Genomic DNA, 23675 nt, shown 5'->3' on the forward strand with positions numbered 1-23675 from the left:
TACAAGTTTTACAAAGTATTCTCCCCCTTTCTCGTCAACATTTAGATCCCTTTAAAAAGCTTTATGACAGACAGAGAGAGGAAATTTAAAATAATTCGCCTTTCAAACTTTCTCCCACTTTCAGAAACAGAGCCGGCATGAACCGTCCACGTGTCCTACGCGTTATCGTTTAGGAATTTCAGGTCTTGTGGCCGAGCTGACAGAAGGCCTCTCTCTGGTGGCACGTCAGCATCAGAAGGATTACACCCTTTCTTTTGGCAACAGGAAGAAATAAGTGAGGAAGAAAAAAAAAAAAAAAAGCACGAAGGAAAGGCGAGATGGTCTAAAACCGTTAGAGCTGCACTCTGCATGTGACTGGAAGCAAAATATTCTTGAGCCGTGACGCGATCGTGTCAATTTCTTTGTAAATCACACTTCTAAAATTTTCTTGGCTCTTCATCTAATACGATACTTCCCATCTGAGATCTGTGAATTACTGCACCAGTCTAGTAAGAAGATGAGTCATTTTCTTAATGGGTGAAGAGTTCCCTCCTGCTGTCTGCAAAAACAATTTACACTTGTATTATTGTAGATTTAAAATCATGCCCGTGCATCTTGCAAGACTGAAACATTTCAGATTTGTCAATGTTCACATTAGCAGTGGCAGAAACTGCAAAGACATTGCAGTGAAATAATAAATAAAACCGCACGTTTCTTTATCTTTAAGCTCCGTTTTGGGCTCCACCAACTCATTAAAACATATCTGGATCTTTATTATAAACAAAATCTCCCCTCCTTAAAAACTGATTTTTATTAAAACTACTTTTTAAACATCTGCAAAACCACTGAGCGCTTCCATAGAGGTAAAGAAATGGGCTCTTTAATTTGCTGCCATCACTCCACTATGAGTGACACAATCACATTTTTCCCATCGGATGCAAAACTGAAACTATGCTGCTCAGTAGATAAAAGCTGAGATGATTAAATCTAACATTTGAAATGGACGCTGAAGTCATAGAAGTTCGAATTCATCACTTTGTTTGTTTTTATTTATGGTTACCGTTTGCGGTGGGGAAAATGTCACGAAGGCCAACACAAACAACAGACAGCCTCAAAGTGAACAACAGACAACAACACACAAACTATATTTCAAAACAATGGACAGCGAGTTTGGTTGTATTGCAATGTTTCTGATTAAAATTATTCTTACACTGAGTAGAGGACTTAAATTTCAGTATGTAATCTAATAAAAAATAAAATAACATGGTGGCAGTTAATAGCTAGTTTTCTCCATGAATCTAGAAAGGAGTAAACAGACACGTTCTGGAGACACTAGATGTGGTGGGGAAAAACCCACCAATCACTGAATACTGTGACAGCATTTAATTAATAACCCTCCCCAAAAACCAAAAAAGAAAACAAGCTCACAACCGGCGCTCGATTCGAAAGCAACAGAGTCAAAACAAAGAAAAACTGTCTTCCTGCACTTTACAGTAGTGATGATAGAAAGCCCACCTGAAATTACAGGTGAATCTTTCATTGCACAATCCAAACCTCTGTCCAGTGACTCTATGACGCCAGTGTTGACAAATTAAAAGAAAACGCATCAAGTGGTTTGAAGACGTGCAAACTCGACACGGCGTTCTGTTTTTAAAAACTGAAACATGACAGAGGAGCTTTTGGTTCAGGCTGACAGAGCTTGAACCAAAGCTTGAAGCTTCGCAGACTGATAAATACAAATAAACCAAAAAAAAAAAAAGTCTCCATGACAACAAAAACAACTCCATTATATTTTATGTGGTGGGATACAGAAGAAACAAATACATCCTTCATGTATGAAGCTGCACATCTTTTGTTATGCAAATCTAATTTTAGGCCTTATTCATTCATTCAAAGACATAATCATACAAGCGCTTTTTCTAAGCTAACATCCACGCACACACAAACTGGAGTGTCGGTGTGTTCAGGATACTTTGACGAGCAGCCGGGAATTGAAACACCAACCTGATTAGTAGACGACCCGCTCAACCTCCTGAGCCACATTTATACCAACAAATAATACAGTAAACTATTTTCTGTTTCACCAGGGAGAAGCACAGATCTGTATGAGGTCACTGACCTTTCTAGATAACAGAAATGGTCTCGCTCTTCGTTCAACGATGTGGTTTTCATAAGTGTTTGGCTTTATTAAACATTTATGAACATCAATGGACTCATCCGCTTTTAATTTGGAGCATTTTTCCTAATTGGGCACTTTTATTAGTGGGAGTGTGGATATCGATTGAATGTATACAGTCTGTGGCTACGCTAGAGGCTCTGTGAGGTTTTTAACTATATAGAATATCATTACAACCCATCTTGATTGTTGATATGTTTCAATCTGGACAGAAAGAATGAATGACTAACACTTGGTGTTGAAAACATTGCCAATCACAATATCAGATCAAACCTACAAAACCCACTATATTCCCAAGAACTCCCATCAGCATTAAGGCTATAATTTATTCACTGATGACTAACTCAACAGTTTGTATCTCCCCACATTGTCTCAAGTAAATTTTAAAGAGAGAGAAAAAAAAGACATGAAATGCCAAAACCTAAAAATTTTAAGGATCTTGACTGAACTAAAAGACACGACAGACTCGTAATTCGGTGCACGTCAACATTCACAGTGATGGTTACACATGACGTCCTTTCCTCTCAAAGTAAACAAACTAGAATGTTATGGCTGGTAGTGAAAACAAAAATCAAACATCTGCAAACAGTTGTGTGGAGATCCTTTTCCAGCTACCTTCCTGGCCGATACAAACCGATTCTAACCGTCGCGTTCAGTCAGTACCAAAAAAATAAATAAAGACCTACACCAAAGCTGACTCAAAATGAAGTTTAGACAGGGAGAGAGAAGGGGTGGGAGGTCACATGACTGGCCCGTGATGTCAGACACCTCATTCTTCAACACAAACAGCCCTCAGTCTCCAGGTGATTGAGACCTGCCTCTGAGCCGCCGGGCTACACGCAGTAATGTCTATGACAGCTACCAGAGTGAGGACGAGTCCTCCTTTACACCACATATTGGTGGTTGCTGCTGTAGTTTGTCGTGTAGGTCTGCTGGCTGTACTGGAAGTGGTCAGTCAGGACGTGGTTCCAGCTGTGCTGCTGCTGCTGCTGCTGCTCTGGGCTGTGGGGGAAAGGCACTGACCCGTTGGCCTGGATCTTCTCCAGCGCCGGGTTGTCAAAGGACATCAGGTCCTGTTTGGAGCCCGGCAGCAGCTTCTTCTCCTTGTTAGCGTCATACTTGGCCTGTTGGCAAAGGACAAGAGCAAAAAGATTTGAAATCAACCAGGTTTTAAATGTTGGATCACCTGAACTGACCACGTAGGTCACAATGGTCAAAGAAGATAAATGAGTGCAAAAAAGGAAAGCAGCTCAAGTTGGATTGATGGTAAAACTACTGGAAGAAGTCCTTTAAGGGTGAAAGCAAAGCAGTCTGTGGACTGAAAATAAACAAGGACAGGAGTGTAAGTGGACTTGGGGGCTGGTAGAGAAGCAGATCACTTAGAGACAGTAAGTTTCAGACCCTGAACTCTAAGTGCAACATTTGTATGTTTCTCTTACCCCACGACGTAAGAAAGGTGAAATTATTTATAGCGTGTGTTTTGACAACAATGACATAAAACAGGCTTTGCATCACATCCAATTTAAACAACAGAAGCAAGTGCATGTTGCATCGTGCCTTAATGGATCAAATGCACATCTTTATAATGAACTTTCGCTCGGGCTGACTGACCTTGTTGTAAAGGAAGACTCCGACGATAGCCGTCATCATTCCCAGGACGTTTGTCAAACTGACGGGATTTCGCAGCATTAGCAGCGAGATGCTGATGACCATGATCCTCTTGGTGGCGTTGGCGACGGCGTAGCTGAGCGGGCTGACGATGTTGAGTATACTGAAGGCGATGACGTTCTGAGCAAAATTGCAGAACCCACTGATGAGCAGCAGGATAATGGTACTCATGGACCCCGAAACATCCGTCTGAGACGAAAGGAGTTACGTCAGATAAAGCTCACGGTCACCGAAGCGGCTCTAGTTCACGCCAGACTCTTACTGCTACTCACCAAGTCTCCATTCACCAGAAACACAGAGAGGTCCACCAGAACCCAGGTGGGCAGCATGAAGATCACAGCGTTAAAGCCCAGGATGTTCAGCAGCCTCAGGTGGTGGACCCGCGTGTCACGCAACACCTGTAAAAACACAATAAAACCTTAGGCTGCAACTCTGTTAATGCATCTTTAAACTGATATAAAGAACTCTGTAAGCATTTCAGCACACTTTCAGAAATCTCCATTTCTTTATTATACACTCAAGAGATTTAAAATGCACCACTCTATTTTTTGTCCAATCTGGGAAGACCTTTCATCTGTTAAGAAAACTATAGCTGCCTTTTTGATAACATGTGAGACTTTGTCACACCCGACTGATTATTGTGAGCAATCCTGTGTCGTCACAAAACCTTTATCCGGCTAACGCACCCAAGCCTATTAAAAAAAAAAAAAAAAAGGCACCACAGGTTTGGAAAAAATGACATGTGAGATTTCCAAGACTGGGGCAACCTGAGTGGGATCGTGCCACTGGGATGCTGGAGGAAAAACCCGTGAAGTTGTTTGAATGCAACAGGACAATCCTCCTCATCAGACTCAGACACTCAAAAAAAAAAAAAAAATAATAATACTGCGTTATTAAATCCCTTGAGTGCATTTTCATTTCCTCTCTGTTAATGTGTCATAAGTAGGAAGGAGAAGGAGATCCTACATTGACAAAAAGTGGCAGTTAAACTGTGGCTATGATTTGAATGAAAAAACAGGAAGTCTCTAACAATGTCTGCTGGTTCATTTGGACATTTTTCAGAGAAGAGAAAAAAAACAAAAAAAATCAGCAGATCAGCACACGTGGCACACAGCAACATGAGGGTGGATTACCTTTTTGGAGAAGATGTTCTGAAGTGAGAAGCAGAGCGTGGCAGCCAGAGCGCTGATTAGTCCCGTCATATTAAAGGACAGCTCGGTCACTGTGGCCAGCAGCACCCCACCAATGATGGGAATGAGCGATACGTATACCTAAGACCACACAAAGCACAAACTGTTTCATCACTTACATCTAAAGCAACACATTTAGGAAATCTCATTTCCAGCGCAGGAAATATTTTGCACTCTCTAGCAAAGATGGCAGGTTTATAAAAATAAATTAGCAACCATGTTTGTAATCAATGAACTGCTTTAATTCATTCATAAATATGCATCCAATCAATATAATGGTCTAACAGACAGTAAGAGTAACATAGAGAGAGAAGTATTTCCCATGACAAACTGTGCTGATGTACTGCTGGCAGTAACGCCTGTAGCTTATCAGGAACAAACTCAAAGTCTACAGATGACATGTGTTTATAAATATCTGTTTTGGCTGAACAGCTGGTGAAACTTTGTCTTGAAAATAGTAAAATTGACTTTTAACATAAACAAGTAGAGAGTTTCTGTTGTCTCACAACATCCAGATGATTCACTGATTGAGCTATTAGTGAATACATTTTGTAGATCAGCAGTCCCCAACCTTTTTCGCGCCACAGACTGGTTTATGCCCGACAATATTTTCACGGACCGACCTTTAAGGTGTCGCGGATAAATACAACAAAATAAAACTAGTACCGGTACCAAAAAAAAAAAAGATTTATTCATAACACACATGAAAAGACCCAGGAAAACCGAGTTAACGATAAAAACGATAACAAAATAACGCTGAAAACCCATAAAAGCCCTGAAAACCATACATTTCACACCTGAGCTTCAACTCTCGCAGCCCGGTACCAAATGAGTCACGGACCGATACCGGTCCGAGGCCCGGGGGTTGAGGACCGCTGTTGTAGATGAACTGAAAAAAGAAAGTAGTAATTGTAGCCAAATGAGTAAGAATGTGAGCAGCTTGGTGCCTCCTAATGATACAGTGATGTGAAAGAAACGTTTCACAGGCCTCTATACTCCATGATTTAATCGCTTATAGAACCACCTTTAATAGCAATAATTAAAAGTAACTGTTTTCTGTATGACTAGGGTTGTTCGATATAACGATATATATCGGATGACGATATAAAAACGTCTATCGTTTCATTTTACGCTATCGTTTGTTTCATGGTGTCGCAAAATAAACTTTACGGCAATATTTTTTTTTCGTTTTGATGATCACTGTAGTGGCTATATTAATTTCTTAAAGTTCTCTCTTTCTCTTATATTTAATATAACCACACTACCGACGGACAAGCGCCTGTTTTTATGGGTTGTCGTTAGCAACAACGACAGTAACAGCATCGCATGTCCGCTTGTTTATTTTCCACATAAACCTTTCACAATAAAGCTCAAGATCCTGAGACTATTCAAAATAAACGGAATCACGTGAAAGAGTATTATTGACGGATGAGAAGCAAAAAAGAAGTTGTCAGGTGCTAAAAAATAAATCTTAGACTCAAACGTTAGAACAGGCTTTTCCCCGTAGCACGCCATGTAATAAATACTCACAAAGAAAACGGCGGCCGTTACAACTTATATCTAAAAATGTGGAGTTTCATGCATCGGTTAAAACACTCGACTCCAGGTACACGACGCCCAGCTGGAAACGCTTCACCTACCCGAGATTCACAGAATTTACAGAAAATATTACATTTTTTTGATTTATATCGTTATCAGATGATAGATGTTTTATATCGGGATATGAGATTTTGGTCATATCGCACAACCCTATGTATGACTATCATTGTGGATGAATTTCTTCTTCACAACATTGCTTCACTTCATTGAGGTGTGTGTGTTTTTTTTTGTTTATGCACAGCTCTCTTTATGCCCTGCCACAGCACTTCAGTCAGGTTGAGGTCTAGACTTTGACTTGCGTGATGCAATAACTTGATTGTTTTCTTTTTCAGCCATTCTGCCTGTTAACTCAGTTTGGGACTGGCTTTACTGTCAGACAGGTGGCCTTGGTTCATGGTTATTGTTGCCCTCCTGTTGCTGTAAAACAAGCCTAAACCATCATTGCTCCACCACCATGCTTGACAGCAGGTATGAGGTGTTGGTGTGATATGTTGTGTTTGGTTTTCGCCGATTGTGGCGTTGTGCATTATGGCCCAACATCTCCACTCTGGGCTCGTCTTTCCAAAGGACACTGTTCCAGAAGCCTTGCAGTTTTTTTAGATGTAACCTTTTAAGTTGGGCCTTAAATTTCTTTCTCCTGGGAACCCTTCCAAACAAGTCAAAGTTGTTCAGTGTTTTGCTAACATTACTATCATGAACTGGGGTGAATCTGATGGGACTTCTACTCCTGGGAAGCCTTTGCACTGTATTAACAAACACCAGACCAGCAAATTGCCAAAATGACTGCTTTTATAGAGGCGGTCACACTTGCTGAGGATCAGTTATTGAAGGGCATTTGATTAGTAGCTCCTGGCTGCTACTTATCCTCTTAACTCCTATGAAAGCAGTAAGCGTGTAGTGCATGGAGTCATGTAAAAACTCTTTCATATGACTGGATAAACATTGGTTCGTGTTAATTTGGTCAGCACCTCAGAGAAAATGTGAAGCAACATTTCCGACACTGAATTAATAAAACCCAAACATGACCACATTTTCACCCACTGAAAAATAAAGAGATAACAAGAAGTGGAAAATTTCCAAAAATGGTTGCTGCACAAGAAGACATAATTTCACATTAATGTGTGTTAGTGTATTTCTAATCTTCAGCACAGCGATTAGTCCAGAGTGTGCAGCTGGACCTGGTAACTCTGCTTAGACATACACTTGAGGAGAACAGCTCATCTACAGATTCATTTGCATCCTGAAATACAGCATCCATCACTTGTTATGAAACCCACTTGTGCACCTACACACTCACCCACTCAGCCCCCAACAAACCACTCTGAAACTAAAAAACAAAACAAAAACTAAACACCGAACAGCAAATAAATGCTCTCAAGCTATCAAACCACTCTTCATCTCACATGAGCAAAACGCACAAGACCAATAAGACAGCCTCCAACTGAGCTAAACCCCCCAAAATTTCCATTGGTATCATTGTGACCCAAACTGAACTGCTGCAGCACAACATACTTAAACTAGCTCCATTAATGTGTTGTTTAATAATTAACCAGTCTCTTAACTGGATGCACTACAAGGAAACAGTTCCCAGTAAAAACTTGTTCACACACCCTCATGTTAAAAGTTAACTTCTGATAACACACCAAAAGTGCAGGTGCATCCACAAAAAAAAAGAAAGAAAAAGATGCAGGTCTACTTACTGGCATCACAAAAATATACAGTGGGGACAACGTTGAACCTTCAGGGAGGAGTTTTCTATTTTGGTAAAGGCCCAGATTTGTGTCCTAATTCAGGTGCTCCAAATTATTTTGGAGATTTAGACTAAAGCTTAAATTACACACCACAGTGGTGTTGCAGTGGCCTGCATTGCATTGTGCTGACAAGGTGCTCTCCACATAAAACCCATCCAATATCATGTAGTCTACCAATTTTACCTAAATTATAACCATAAGCATAATTAAAGTCCATGTTTTAAACATTACACATTGATAAAGTGTTTTATGAGACGTATTATAATAAGTCTCATACAACTTCAGTTCTCACACGGTCATCAGAGCCATGTTGCCTCCCGTCTCAACACTGAACTGGAAGATAAACATTACGTGCTAATCTCAGACTCTGAAGACTTTCACATGACGCAAACTCTGTGTAAACATTTCATTGCCATGGATCCAGTTAGGTTTTGAACACTGCATCTATGTTTAAGTTTAGACTTAAAACTTCCCTTTTTGATAAAACATATAGTTGGGCCTGAACAAGGTCAACCTGAATCCTGCCATAGGCTCCTGCTGCTGGGAGCTTCTCATGATGCACTTAGTGTGTCTTATTTACTCACTGTGTGTTTACACATCAATTTGCATTTTAATAACTATTAAATAACTGTTTTACTAACTATTAAAATGCAAAGTGATGCATTCTGGCTCTATACCACAGACCCGTCTTCCCCTTCTCCTTTCCATTGTCGCCAAGAGCTTCCTGGTTGTTGGGAGTTTCTATATATTATTGTATGTTCTTGCAGTATAAAGCTCACTGTTGTTGTCATTTGGTGCTATAGAAATAACATTGGATTGAAATGAACTGAAACTAAACTGACAGCTCAGTCTAAAGTCAGTAAATGGATGCTACACTTGAAAGGAATTCTGGGATTTGTGATACTGGGCAATGTAGATCCCACTATCAGTAGTTAGAACCTAACTACTAGAGTTAGGGTTTTTTTTAGATGTTATAGGGTAAATATCTGGTACTACAGGGCTAGGAATGTAGACTCTTAGGAGTGTCTGATCTCAGACAGCAGATATGGAAACCAGTAGAAACATGTTTTCCAGGTAGGGGACTGATAGTATATTTATTCTCATATATACAAGGCATAGAACATTCCTTAAAATTATTACAATTAAGCGCCTGGTTTTTATGTTAAAGCCTGAATGTAGAATGAAACACACACACTTTTATATCCAAGTTCAATGTGATATTGAAATTAATATTTTTCAAAAGCCGACTTCTGTTGTTATTACATCCAAAAGTTTCAAGGTATTATCTCTAATGTTCCCAATATGAATTTTTGAAATACTCATATTTATGTACGGCAGGCAGAGCACAAGGTTTTAGTTTGATTTATGCACCTTCACATCCCTGCAGGAAGTTTATCTTTTACCAATAAGAAGACAGGATGTGTGCTGGGTGCCATTACAATGTGTATTATAATGGTTTCTACAGACCTTCAAATCTGCTGCCAGAGATAACAGATCCAAATATTCGAAGATTTCAAGCATCCATTATTCTATGTCTGCAAGCTGCACTCCAGAGTGTCCGCAAATCACATTTAAAATACTTGAAGCACGGAGCTCAAGTAGTTTTATTGATAATGGAATTTAAAATAGTCTTAAAGTGGATCGTTTCTTTTGAATATAAAAGATTTATTTGATGAAGAAATATAAGAAACTTGATCGGTGTTTCACGAAGGGAGTTTTCTCATTTAACTCTAATTTAATACAAGTCTGATCAAAGTCAATGCAGCTTTCTCTTTTTCTAAGGAAATATGAGCTCAGCACTAATATGTTTATATGACACATCAACCAAACAACTAATTACTTAAAAACGTCATGACATTAAGGACTCCAGGATAACTCCCACATTACAATCAACAGTTGGACAGCTTACTGTACTCCTACATTCCCATCATGCTTTGTTTATTATTAAGAGCTGTGCATACTTCGTCATGAGCGAGGGGCGATTCCTACACCAAACTATTTTAATCATTGCTATGTGTCTGTCAGTGAGACTTTGTGGGAAGGTGGAGCACAAAAACAATGGAAAGTTGTTACAATTTGGAGGGGATTCATCTCCTTTTATTTGGAGGATGCACTCTACATGTGTCCTACTAGTTTGTTCTTTGCCTTCCACAACCAGTGCAAAAGAAGAACCAGGCATTACTTGTGCTCAAACGCTAACCAGTCGATTCTGAATTTATGCTTTGGATTTAAAAAAAGAAAAAAGAAAAATTAAAGCTAAACTAAATGCTGAACAGAAACTGCTTCCAGCATCTTCATTTTGACTCACCACTAGGGCTGGGCCATATCATACCGTTCACGGTAATACCGGTATAATGTTGGGCAATGATAAGAAAATGAAATATCGTGATAGAATATGGGTAAAACGCGCATGCACAGTGCCTTTGTTTTCATACGCACATGGCGGAAAAAGCATGGCGGTGACGGAGAATGAGAAGGGCGAAAGCGGATCGTTGAATGAAACAGATGAACCAGAATTGGTTTGTAAAAATGCTGCAACTTCAGTGGTGTGGAACTGGTTTAGCTTTCGTCCGTCACATACACATCAAAGCACTATTTTTGGTAGACCATGCTAGTCGTTATTACCGTGTTTTTTCGGAAACTACGGCACACTTAAAATCAATCCTTTGATTTTTCTGAAAATCAATGATTTTCTGCGGTACACGTCGCTCGAAAATCTGTCAAATGTTTTAGTACGACGATGCTAAGCTACGAACCCGCACCGCTTGATGGATTGTCGGAGCATTGCGGCTATCGTAGGCAGGAGCCTCGCGGAGTGATACGTACTGCGCTTCAACATAATATTACCATATTGTGTGTGTATAACCTCTTTTTAAGTTTTGTGGATATTATACATGGTTATGCTGAGGATATGTCCGCCAATTTCCACTGTCAGCAAGGAATTTGCATTTGCACTGTTAAATTTTTATATAACTTTACTGCACATAAAAAAAACAGTTGCTTGTTTAAGTGAAAATACATTGATGAGGTTTTTTTGCACTAATAAAGTTGTGGAGTTGTAAAGTATTTTGTCTAGTGTCAGTTATATCGTTATCACAAATTTTCAAATGTATATCGTGATAAATATTTTTGGTCATATCGCCGTGCTCTACTCACCACTACTGTCTCACGTTTCAAAGCGCACTCGATGAATGGCAACAATTACCAATGCAGATCATCTTTAGTTGCAGTGCAGTTCAATCATTTTAATTGTGATATTAAAGTGCAACAATTTGTTGTTGCACAGACTGAGACAAAAAACTAACAGAAAGCCTTAATGCAACCTTGCAGTGAAATGCAATCCAAGATATATTTAATTGATATTAGTTGAACTACCAATTGACGTACTGCTAATGCACAGTGTTGTGGTATGCATGGCCCCAAACACAACTGTCTAAATAACAGAAGAAGTGGGGGGTTAAATGGGAATTTATTAGGCGAGTGTGGTCACCTGGTATAAGAAAAAAAGCCCCTCTTCCTCTCTCACCTCCACCCTCCCTCAGAAGGTTTCATCAACTTTGTGGACAAAAGCCCCTACAGATGGCTGTAATATGAGATCCAGGACAGACACAGCAGCACTGTGCCACATCACCACTGCTGAGTCTCAGACAGAGCAGGCCTTGTCGTTAGCCGTGCTCAACCTACTCACCTTTGTGGTCTGCTTCTCTCTCATGATAATTCTCGACAGCAGCACAACCCATATCGGCATTGTAGCTTTGACTGTAAAAGACATGACAAGGAACAACGTCAGTTTCTTTTTTCTTGAACAAACATGAACTATTAACAGGCAGCAAGTAGGCACGGTACGTCAGAGCTAGGCCCACACCTCTGTCAAACATCCAACCTGTCACAAACCTTGGGTTTGCACACCTCCCTCGACTGCACTTGTTTCATTTAAACACAGACTAAAGCGCAACTCAGTTTATCATTATGTTTTTTTTTCTTCTGAAGAACAATGCCAGAGTAGGCGCTCAGTACTGGCGTCACACAAAGTAGATAGAATGATCATTGTGTAGGTTCACAAGGTTAGAAGCTCATTCCTAAAGTAAAAACACTGATGCAACTGCTGTGGCTCCAAAACTCAGGTCAGAAGCGACAAAGATATTTTACAGTGACATTTTATTTACAGACTTGCTCTAAATCAATTGTTATTAAGTATCTGCTAGACTTAATACAGAAATAAGTAAATAAAATTGAGACTTTTAGAGTTGTTTCAAGTTGGAACGTGTAGCTACATTACAGTGCCGTGGAGTTTGAAGGCGCAATTAATGAGAAATTCAACATGTGTTGCTAACTTGCAGAATCTGCAGGTAATAAGAGAGAGAGTGGAGAAATCAGAGCTGATGAAATTCATCTGCCACAAGTCCCAGGAGTCAGTGGAAACTAAATTAATGGAATAATCTTTAAATGACACAATAGATGCAAAAGGTGAAAGTAGTTCAAAAAGGTGCAGTTGATACATACCACGGGAAATATTTGAATTGAACTTGAGGAGGGTTTAATATGTGTATTTCCATCTTTCACAGGATAAGAGGCACATGCTTCCTGCTTTTTTTCTTAAAAATGCAGATCAACTATATAGTTCTTTTGGGGGCTGTAATTTGCGGTCCTATTAAATGAGAAGGTTCACCTTTTATTTGCAAAAAAAGAAAAAGAAATAGGGTGGGGAAAAAAGACAAAAGTTCCATACAGGGTTTTTAAATTTACAACATTTGTTTGATAGCTGTCTGTAAAGATTAGCCTTGTGATTCAGATTAGTATTAATACTTTAATTTATGCATCTTGCACTATATTTTTCTTACATGTGCATTTACTTTAGTTTTGCATGTAGAGTATATTGTGGTTTTATACAGTTAGTTGCTGTAAATCCATTGTGCTTGTATAATGTGGTTGTAAAAGTCCAACCAGAAACAAGGTTGAGTTAGCAACAGATAATAACTGTTTTTCATGCTTTGTACTGGAAGTGCCAAATGGCTCTGTCCCTTAAGACAGGGACTAAGAAAACATTCAGATTAGTGACATGATAGTATTATTATGATACATTTTTATAGATTAAGCAGCCTGGTGTACATTTCCTGGGTGCAACATAATCACAGCCGGATCTTAATATTTCCTTTACGTTACCAACAGTATTCCTACACTATTATATAGTGGCTTTCGCTTCTTTCAGCTCAATAACAATGTTTAAAGGACTATGTGTTAGTATTAGCCGGTTTTTTTTTTTTACATTTATCAGCAGGTAGCCTCACAAAAATGTCACTTCAGCTTGTTAAAGGAGAAAAAATCAGTTGCAGAGGCTCGCATGTTACATGGTGGTTTAACATCTAAGTTAGGGAAGCACGGCGGCTCATTAATGGACCCTCCCCCTTAGCTATGAAGCTAGCAAACAGCAGCTCATTAGTAATTCTTTGGAGAGTCTAAAGCTAATTAGTTTATATTAAGAGGACACGAAGCGAGATTAATTAGCCTAATTAAAACAAGACCTACAGTACACAGATTCTACGTGGGGCCCACAGCCTGGTTAAATGCCGTGCCACCCTGCGTTAGCCGCGATGCTAACATCGGCTGACAGGACGGACACATCATCAAGTTACCCCGGCTGACAGGCTCCAGGTGGCGGCGCATTAAAACGAACACAAAGCCGCTGTACTCACCGGTATGCGCGTACGACACGGGCACTTTCCATATGCTGAAGTGAGCCGACACGGAGGCAAAGTATTTTCCGAAAGCTAAAGGCAGGATGTACCACCAGTAGTACCTGCTCGGCAGTTCTGTTTTGGGGACTCCCCAAGCCCGCAACAGCGGGGGGAGGAAGACGACGATAGAGATGATATGAAAGAGAGAGACCGTGACCGGGTACGGGAATCCATTGAGGATGATTTTGTTGACAACATTTCCCCCCGAGCTGACCGTGTACCAGCACACACACAGCGAAACTATCCGGATCCCTTCCCTGACCGGGGTCCGCTGCACCGCAGCCATCTTCCAGCGCGGAGTGACGAGTCACCGGTCGTGTGGATGCACCGGAGAAGCTCATCCGTCACACTCACAGCCGCGAACGCTTCCGGGCGTACCCTTCAAAATAAAAGACAACAGTGTCCGTCGAAAGATGTTCACCGTGGGCGGAAGTGTACAGCTCACATCTGTAAATACGCGTTAAAACCAAGGTTTTTATAGTAAGTTTTATACTATAGTTTTAACTTTAGTATTATTTAAATTAATTTAGTGTTACTTTGGTTTAAAAAAATCTTTCTTACTACTTGCTTGATTGATTGTCGTGTTTATTGAGATTCTGGATGAGACTGTGAGTTAAGTGCTTTCAAAAAGTTCAATGTTTTTATTGCAATACCTGGATTGATTTTTCTAAACCTTGCCTCTGACATATGGTCTCGATACATAAAAATTAAAAAGACTGAACATTTTCAAACAATAAAAACTAAACTGAAACAAATGTAACTCTGGAAACAAAATGAATTAAAACCAAGAAGTCAAAATGAAATAAAAATAAAAGCTAATTTAAAAAATACAAAACTACGATAACTCTAGTGAAAACTTTAAAACAAACACAGCTCTGTGCCTTTATCAAAAAGTACTGTCATGCTGAGTATAGACATTTTAAACATAACCCATTATTGTACATGTTTATTGTAAAAAGCCAGTATAACTGTCAGTCTCAGCCTTTTCTCTTTTATTGTCACAAAGTTAATGACCATCATTGACACTATCAGTTTGTAAACATATAACATTTATTGTGAGGAGATCTGAGTTCAGGAAAAATTACCACCCAGCCCTGATGTAGATGTTAAGCCTTGGTAGAAATATGCAGTCTCAGACTGTTCGTGTTTAAAAAGGGAACTGAACATTCAGATTTTAGAAGACTCATACAAAGTCATTGTCAGGCAATCTAACACAATGGTATGGTAATTTCACATGATTTTTAAAGGCTGTATTTAGAGCTGCGACTAAGTACAGTACACGTATATTACTTTAGTGTAAGAAAATGTCTAAAAAAATCTGGTGCCAAACTGAAAACGTAGCAAATTCTTGTAACAAAGATTTTTTTGAAATTACATGTAAAAAAAAAAAAAAAGAGAGAATTATTCAATCAGTTGCCAGTTTTTTTTGTTTTTAACTAAATGATGAATCAGATCAGTTCCTTTCCATTTATAGAGGACAGTATCAGTTAATTTTATTAGGAACTGTCCAGTTATATTATGAAAATATCATGGAAATCGTTTCTCTTAGTGATGAATGGAAATGTACATAAGTGATTTACATGCAGAGACAGTACTGAACTTGTTCTGGATTTAATTGGTCAGGAACATCAGTAACTGCAGAGCCCTTAAAAAAGGAAAAAAAAAGGAGTGAGTGTGGGTGTGAGTGGGGGGGTTAAAGAGATGACATAATAACAATTCCTTCATTTTCTTTTTATTAACACATTACATGTCCATTGAAAAGGACTAGGTAGCAAATATATTGTCTTTTGCATTCAAATGAACACAAAAGGATCATACCTGTACATTCACTAAGGCTCTGTCTTTAGGGAAAACACGGGTTTCCATAAGGCAAATAATATTTAAAGGAATGCTATTAAGTATTATCCAGCATGTCAATTTATTTCTTACTTCTTCCTGACAGTACAAGGATGCAAGCTGGTAGCACAATCTGCTCTGCCGTGCTGATTCATATTTTACAACCTTAATACACAGTAAAGGGAAAAGGCAAGCCCAAAAAATAAAAAGTACACAGTATCAGGATGTGTTATTTGAGTGTGTAAAGTACAGCATGTTGATGGATCAGTAGGTAAAGTCTGGAATGTCAATTAGTGAACTGATTCCTAACCCTATTATGACACTGCAACAGATGAGATGCCAAAGTGTTGTCAAATCACAAACCATCAATGAATCTGGCCCCTCATTTTAATGTCAGCTACACATCTGTAAAATCTTGCACTACTGTGACGTTGCCGCTTTGACAGCATTTGCCTACAGATTGATAAACGCCCGCCAAAACAGCCAAAGCCACGTTTGTGTTAGTTCCTGTGACGGTAGGTGTCTTCGAGATCACACAACACCGTAGCAGCCTCACTGTTGTTGCTTGCAAAAAAACCCAAAACAAAACAAAACAAAAAAAAACTAACAAGATGATTCAATACAGTTTAAACATGTATGCAAATCTCAATATGTAAATAAATATACATACAGCCAAATTTCTCTATCAGCTTGTATGCAAGCCTTCTCCCCCTCTCACCACAAACAGTGGTCACATCTGGAAGTTTCACATCACATTAAAGAGCAAACAAGAAAAATATTCAAATGTTTTAAAACCGATCCGTCGGTTCAATCTGCTAGAAGTTACAACGAGAGGCAGGCGTGCAGCTGCGGGAAGCAGCAGTTTTAATTTTAAGAGCTCAAACGCTTTGTTCAAAAAGCATGAACAAACGTTCCAATGATGTATCGTGCTACTGCCTGCTGACAAAAGCAGCAACCCTGATTTAGTCGGTTAATGCATAAAAATTACATAATAACAATTTAAAAAAAAAAAAAAAACTATGAATGACTGCATGAAATGCAATAAAGTCACATTCTGTGAGGCATGTGGATAGAATAAGATAACTTAAGATGGATAAAATGCATCTGTATATTTAATCTCCTCTCCAGTATATAAACTCGTGGGTATCAGAGCCGCTCGTCTCCCTGCTTTGTAAACTCACTCTGTACACTTGTTAAACATTGACATCTAAACAGTCAAAGATGCATAGCCTTTCCCCTTCACACTGTCCTCACGTTTTGTTCAGACTTTTACAAAATAAAACACTGATTACACCTCCTGTGCTCCAACAAACACTCGAGCAGGCAGCGTATTTACTCCAACAGCAGCATACACGGTGAAGAAGAGCCTTCACGCATCCCGGCCCGCTCTGCCGCGCAGGGAAGGCAAGGATCGACGTCTCATTTACCGACCTGACTTCAGTTTCAATCCAGGCAGACGTAGGGCAGTATGTTCAGCCTGCTCTCATCTCCGTGCGGGTCCAAGGAGATGCACTCGGTCCAGTCGTACCATTTATCCATTGTGTCATAGCAACCATTTACCCCGGACCAGTGCTGTGTGTGTAACCTGCTCAGGTCTTTGCCATTCACCTCTCTGCTGACTCCAGGGATCTCTCCAGGTGGCGAGTCTGAAACCAGCGTGTGGGTTTTCTTAGCATCTTTGCTCCGGTGCTCCTCCTTCTTCAGGAACTCAGACATGAAAAAGTGTGCACCGGGGGTGTGCGCGCCCGACGACGTCAGCACATTGCTTTGCTGGCTAAGGTACGACTGGATGATTTCGCTCCTCGACAGCTCTTTCCAGTCCGTCTGCTGGAAAGGACTGGGAGGAACTGGCGGATTTTGCTTCGGCTGTTCTGACCAGTTATTCTCAGGTTTGTGATTCGGTCTGTCCTCGCCCTCTGGGAAAGAATCCTTCTGGAAGGAGGTTTTGATCTGCCCCGTTACAGGATCGAACGTCAGCCTCCTGTCTTTTAACCTCACTGGTTTTGTTCTGTCTTCTACAGTCAGCCCTTCTAAATTAACAGAGCAATCCTTAGGTCTGTATTTCTGTCTTTTTCTTTTCCCTGTATTAAAAGAAGGACCCTCATCTTCCAGACTCTCCACGCCACTGCAGGGGGTGACAGTGGAGCCGTGGAGAGACATACTAGGAGGCAGGTGGTGAGAGTCCAAATCAGCAGACCCTGAACCGTCAGTGTGAAAACCCTGAACAGATGCGCTGAAAGGCTGAGGAGACAGTCCGAGCCCAGAGTTATCTACAGTCCCAGGTCTCACGCTGGGGGTAGGAATACTCTGTGCTTGGGGTGCAGTTTGTTTCACAACAGCTTCCTGTTTTAGAGTCTGAGGACTGTGCAAGGAACAGCGTGGGCTTCTGGGTCGACACTTTCCCCCAGAGGCAGCTTGCTCCTGTCTGGCTTGCTGCTGCAGAACTGATGCTTTTAGCAAAGAGGAAGTGCTAGGAGGCTTGCTGCATCCTGGGAAATTTGAGTGAGGTTTTACAGCATGAACAGGGATTTTATTTAGCTTGTCGTTGTCCAAAGCCTCAGGAATGTCCCTGTCCAAAGACTGATGTGCACGAATATCTGCAAAAATTTCTGTGCCGGTACCAATTCCATTGGTTTGCAGCTGCTTTGAGTTTTGGATTTTATCATTAAGAGTTGTTTTAGGTATCTTTGCTGGTAAAATCGGTCCTTCCTTCTGCTCGCCCTTGCGTTTTTTGTTGCTCGGTTTTTCCACTCTCAGGGAGCAGTTGTTGAAATCATTTCTGTTCTTCAACTCTGGGCCCGTTTTACCCGACGGTGGGTTGGTGGCTGGAGCAGAGATGCAAGGATGAGCACCGCCAATGGAAGACCACGACGCACTGGTGCCGCCTTTTGACAACACCTCAACCTTCCCTGGTTCGATTAGCTTCTGCCAGTTCCGCAGAAGCTTCTTGGCTCTCTTTGCGAGGTCCTCGTTTTTGGTTTTCTTCCGGACGTCGTTGATGAGCTTGCCCAGGCGGGTTTCCTTTAAGAGGAGATAAGATTGATGATTGTTTAACAGCGGATGAAACTTGACTGCTAAAAATCTGCATTTGATTGCTTTATTTGCTGATGGCACATGTTGTAACTTACCTCCAGTGCCTCTTTGGTGATAGGATATTTCTCCAAAAAGGAGATCACCTCCACGACGACCACCATGTTGCATATCTGCTGGAAAAGAAAGACCAATTATATACAAAAATACTGAGAGACAGGGGTGGGCGGTAAAAACGGTATATGGTAGAAACGATATAAATTTGGCCAACGGTAGAGATTTTGACTAAACCGCTCTACTGCGACAGCGCATGTTGATGGTGTCATCAAGCTGCGCCTGTTTTGGTCGAAAGCATTGCAACGGCTGCAAACAACATCATCTGCAAATTATGCCGGGCGACAGTAACAGCAAAGAGATGAAACACTTTTGGAATATGGGGAAAGCCAAAAACTGCGCTTCCTCCACTTACCTACCATTGATTCATCAATGCTGAATTCTCTCGCAGCTGCCCTATTCCCATGTTGTTGCAGTATTAACCTCAGTTGTTCTCCTGACTGAAGTTTGGTCCGTTTACAGCATCCTGCCATGCAATTGCATTTGTCCCTAACCACCAGAAACCCTCACGTTAACTTTTATCGAGTGGGAAAAAGTTTGCGTTCATCCCTCAGCTTCACTGTGCTAATGTTATGCTAATGTGGCTGTTTTGCTAGCGATCACATAGGACATCTTTATATACCAGCTAGTCCGACTTCAGTAACCCTGTAAAAGTCACTGCTGTTTAGTTTTCTGTCTTCATTTATGTTGGAAGTGATAGCAGAGCTGTATTTTTTAATTTTTTCAGAAATCTCTCAGTCAGAACATGCTATATCATGTTTAGGTGGAAGCTAGCGAGCCAACTTCCTGCTCCGTTAAATTTAATAAATTCTGTTTTCATGGATGCCTGGATGGGGTTAGTAAGCACAACCAGAATTCATACATAAGGCACACTGTCGATTTTTGAGATAATTAAAGGATTTTAAGTGTGCCTTACAGTGTGTAAAATACGTTATACAGAAGAAAATAATATATCGTGATATATATCGTTACCGCACATGCTTCAAATTATACCGTGATATGGATTTTAGGCCATATCGCTCAGCCCTACTGAGAAATCACAAAAACAGCATTAAAGGAAGACATGTCTGTATCTAGATGTTGCCACTCCACCAAACACATTCCTCAGAAGGGGAAAAAAAGAACTTATCAAAAGGTCGAGAAATCATTTGAATAAACTTTCAAATGTGCACCTGTACGTTTAGAAAACATTTACTAGTTTCGGGCTCAGTTTGTCAAAACGAGAAAGCATGCAAATGTGCCGTTTTAGTCCACCAAAATAGTAGAAAGCCCACGTATTCAGATGATTGTTGTCTTTAATCTGCAGCCACTTCTGCAATGATCAACAATGTGGTTATTGGTTAACATGTGTTGCAGCGGAGGATTTCCTTTGCAAAGCCAAAGCCCAACTCTAGCTGTAGTGTGCCTGCGATCAAACTTATGACATTAAAAAACCCCTGATCGAAAAACGTTGAGTGAGGAGTCGTTGGCAAAAATGTAACACGTAGATGCTTCTGGAATAAAATGCGTTACATCACTGTGGACCACAAGCCCTGACTTCTGATTGATGCAGTGAATCACGGTCAGGTCTGCTCTTGCGTTTGCATTACGTGTTATTTACCGCGTGGTCGTCTCCCGGTGTTTTATATTTGGTGTCAGCCGATAGAAACTAATTTTCCGTCCTAGTGGAAAATTCTCTTTGTTGTGGTCAGTTTTATTTGGTGGCAAGCTTTTCTTTGTACATTCTCTCACATGCATCCAAGCAGTTTCAGCAGTCTGCCAACATTTGTGAATCTTTATACTGAACCTATGATTATTATTCTTCATACTATGGCGACGCATCTGAACAGGCCAATGGCAATAGTTGCGTCAGCCAACGTGTAGTTACATTACTTGCGAAGTGCACATCAGGTTACAGCATTGATATCCTGCTGAAGCATAAATCAGGTGTAAACTGTGTGTGGGATGCTGGGCATTTCAAGGCTTTCTGGCAGGATGTCACAGAGAGCACCCCCAGTGCATGACTGCAGGTAAGCATGTTGAAATAAGAAACTGTAAATAGGGATGTCAAACTTATTTTACATTGTGGGCCACACACAGCCCAGTTTGATCTAAAGCGGGCCAAACCAGTGAAACCTCTCTTTCTGTCAGTGTAAAGAAGTTTAGCTAAACATTTAATCCCATTTAATAAAGAAATGCTGCTGCTGCAGTAAATGAAAAGCACCTATCAGCATGTCTAAAATTACAGAAAAAGATCATTCACCCTCCACCAGGCAACCACCTTAATTATTTTAGGTGTAGTATGAATGACAACAGGGGAGGTGCTTTATCAGTAGGACAAGCTGTAAAACTCATGAAAACACAGTTAACTCATTCAATGCCAATGGCTGGCAGTGAATGAGTTAAAAGCCCTCCTTCACATTTTCCAAAACCATCCAGTTTGGCCGGATTGGAATCTTTGCTGACCGATTCTGGCCCCTGGGCCTTATTTTGACACCCCAGGCATGTGGATAATCAGGCGTGTGTTGGACACTCAGCAGTAACACACTGGGAGTACTTAAATGACACTGTAAACAACAACAGCTCTGAATCCATTTGTTTGTAATGGTCGCTGGTGCAGGGTAGCTCACTGAGAAGCCATACATGTTTGTAGGTTGCTGACTAACTCGGCTTGGCTGTTTATACTGCTGTAACACACCTAAAGTAATCCCGGGGTCATCTTAGATAAAGGCGTTACAAACCTCGGAGCCCTGCTGGAGGTCTCCTCTCTGCAGAGCCTCTGTGTCTAAAGGGAACTTGCACTACATTCAGCACGTCCCCCTCTCTTGCCCTGATGAACTCTACTGTAAGTGCACACAATTGTCGCCAGCATCAACTTAACCGGGCTCTGGCATGCCTGCTTCATCACTCACTTTCGCTAACTAGACGTTAGCCAGCTAATTAGCAAGCAAATACTAAGTGTCCAGACGCTGAATGCCTCCACTCTGTCAGTTCCCCTATAGCGACTCGAGGCCACCAGCTCGACCACCATTGTCTGCTCTTCTCCACCCAGTTAATTCCGCTTAAAACCAGTGGACATACTCACATTGCTCTGGCCGTCGATGGCCTGTAGCAGCCGGTCTCTCATCACCTGCGGAGTGGCTGTAGCCGCTGTCATCGCCTGGCGGTGTCGCGGGTCGGGACGGAGACAGACAGCAGAATCCCCCGAAGAGCCGGCGATGGGAAACCCGCTGACACTCACAACTCCGACGGAAGCTCCCCCGAAGCAGCGGGCATCATGCTTTATGATGCTTCTGTCTTTGTTTCCAATCGCCACCCTCACCTGTTTGGTACCGCTAACTGCAGGAGACAGAACACCCTCTCCGGGAATCGGCTACCCCCTCGGCTGGTAGCCGCCTCCTTCTCGGCCTTCTCACCGAGCTTTTTGTGAGGCAGCAGAGCATTGTGGGAAATCTTTACGTAACCGGCTTCGACCCGCGTCAAATCCAAGTGCTCGCAGCAAGCTGTAAATTTAACAAAAAAAAAGAAAGACAATAAAACCGGAAAGGTGGTCCTAAGAAATCGATTAGAGCAGCTGTCGCTAAAACAAGGATATATACATATTCTGGAAATCTATCAAATGAGTGTAAAAGAAAAAACTGTATTATTTATTACAATCATAAGAAACTGAATTCATGTCAATCCAATGAGTTGTTCATCGCCACACGGGGCTTCTCTTAGAAGTAAGGAATTATATTAATAAAACATAACATTCAACCATTTTTTCTACGCAGGAATGCAAGTAAATATCTGTATTTTGTATCTTAATGTATTGTAAAACAATAATTATATTTTAGCATTAAATACATTCTGTTAGATTAATCATGACAGAAGCATAACAAATGGAAATGACAAATACTGTTAGAGCATCTGTGTAATAAACCGTATACTAGGCGGTGGTCTAATAAATTTAAAGATAGAAAGCGAGACTATGCTGTATATAAAAGGACTCCATAGTTAAAATTTTCTTACACAAAAATAACCTTTAATAATACCAAATTCATATTTTTGTCTCGTCTGAACGTCCTCCACATCTAACTAATAAATCAAGGTGCCTTCCAGTTCACTTGAAACTGAAGCTTGATGTTGGAGCCACCTTTGATGATATCTCTTCTGTCAGGGACGGTCATCAAAATCTCACCATACAAAACAAGTCTTATTCACTAAAAAATGATTATGGAAAATACGTATGGATATTTCAACTGAAAAATACACTAAATTTAAAAAATCTTGTGCATAAACTATTTATAAATGAGAAACAGTGTATGCCACATGATGTTGCCATATAGTTGATAACCAAAAAAAACCTCCTCACCAAATCTCTTCAGTTCTCTGCTAATAGACAGGCCGAGTTTGCAGTTGATTAAATCAGCATTGTTGAGAAAGGCAAAGAACAGAAAGAGTCATGAACACACCCTTAAAAAGATTTCTTAATTTTATAAACACATGATTGCTTCAGTTTTATTCAGATTAAGGTTGATACATGTTTGTTTTGTTAAACTAAATCTTTTCCCCAAAACAGCTTAATCTCTTTAAGCTGGGATAAGCTTTGTTATAGTTATATTTTAGTATTTAAAAA

At 40.5% G+C, this 23675-nt stretch overlaps 2 protein-coding genes across 3 annotated transcripts; both read right to left on the reverse strand.

Annotated features, from left to right (window-relative positions):
• Positions 1-284: 284 nt before the first annotated feature.
• Positions 285-14440, reverse strand: slc35e1 (solute carrier family 35 member E1). Its single transcript, XM_080882659.1, has 6 exons — positions 14057-14440; positions 12052-12122; positions 4957-5094; positions 4096-4221; positions 3767-4012; positions 285-3279 (listed from the first exon to the last, which is right to left on the reverse strand). The coding sequence occupies exons 1-6, from the start codon at positions 14382-14384 to the stop codon at positions 3040-3042; spliced, it is 1149 nt and encodes a 382-aa protein (XP_080738785.1). The 5' UTR covers positions 14385-14440; the 3' UTR covers positions 285-3039.
• A 1352-nt stretch (positions 14441-15792) lies between these two features.
• Positions 15793-22555, reverse strand: LOC308397405 (mediator of RNA polymerase II transcription subunit 26). 2 transcript variants are annotated; one of them, XM_080883309.1, is made up of 3 exons: positions 22143-22555; positions 19063-19140; positions 15793-18955 (listed from the first exon to the last, which is right to left on the reverse strand). In XM_080883309.1, the coding sequence occupies exons 1-3, from the start codon at positions 22212-22214 to the stop codon at positions 17378-17380; spliced, it is 1728 nt and encodes a 575-aa protein (XP_080739435.1). In that variant the 5' UTR covers positions 22215-22555; the 3' UTR covers positions 15793-17377. The 2 variants fall into 2 exon arrangements, with proteins under 2 accessions (XP_080739435.1, XP_080739436.1); XM_080883310.1 differs by having other exon boundaries at positions 19063-19137; positions 22143-22554.
• Positions 22556-23675: the final 1120 nt, after the last annotated feature.

Source organism: Rhamphochromis sp. 'chilingali', assembly GCF_963969265.1.
Source record: "Rhamphochromis sp. 'chilingali' genome assembly, chromosome: 5".
Classification (NCBI taxonomy): Eukaryota; Metazoa; Chordata; class Actinopteri; order Cichliformes; family Cichlidae; genus Rhamphochromis; species Rhamphochromis sp. 'chilingali'.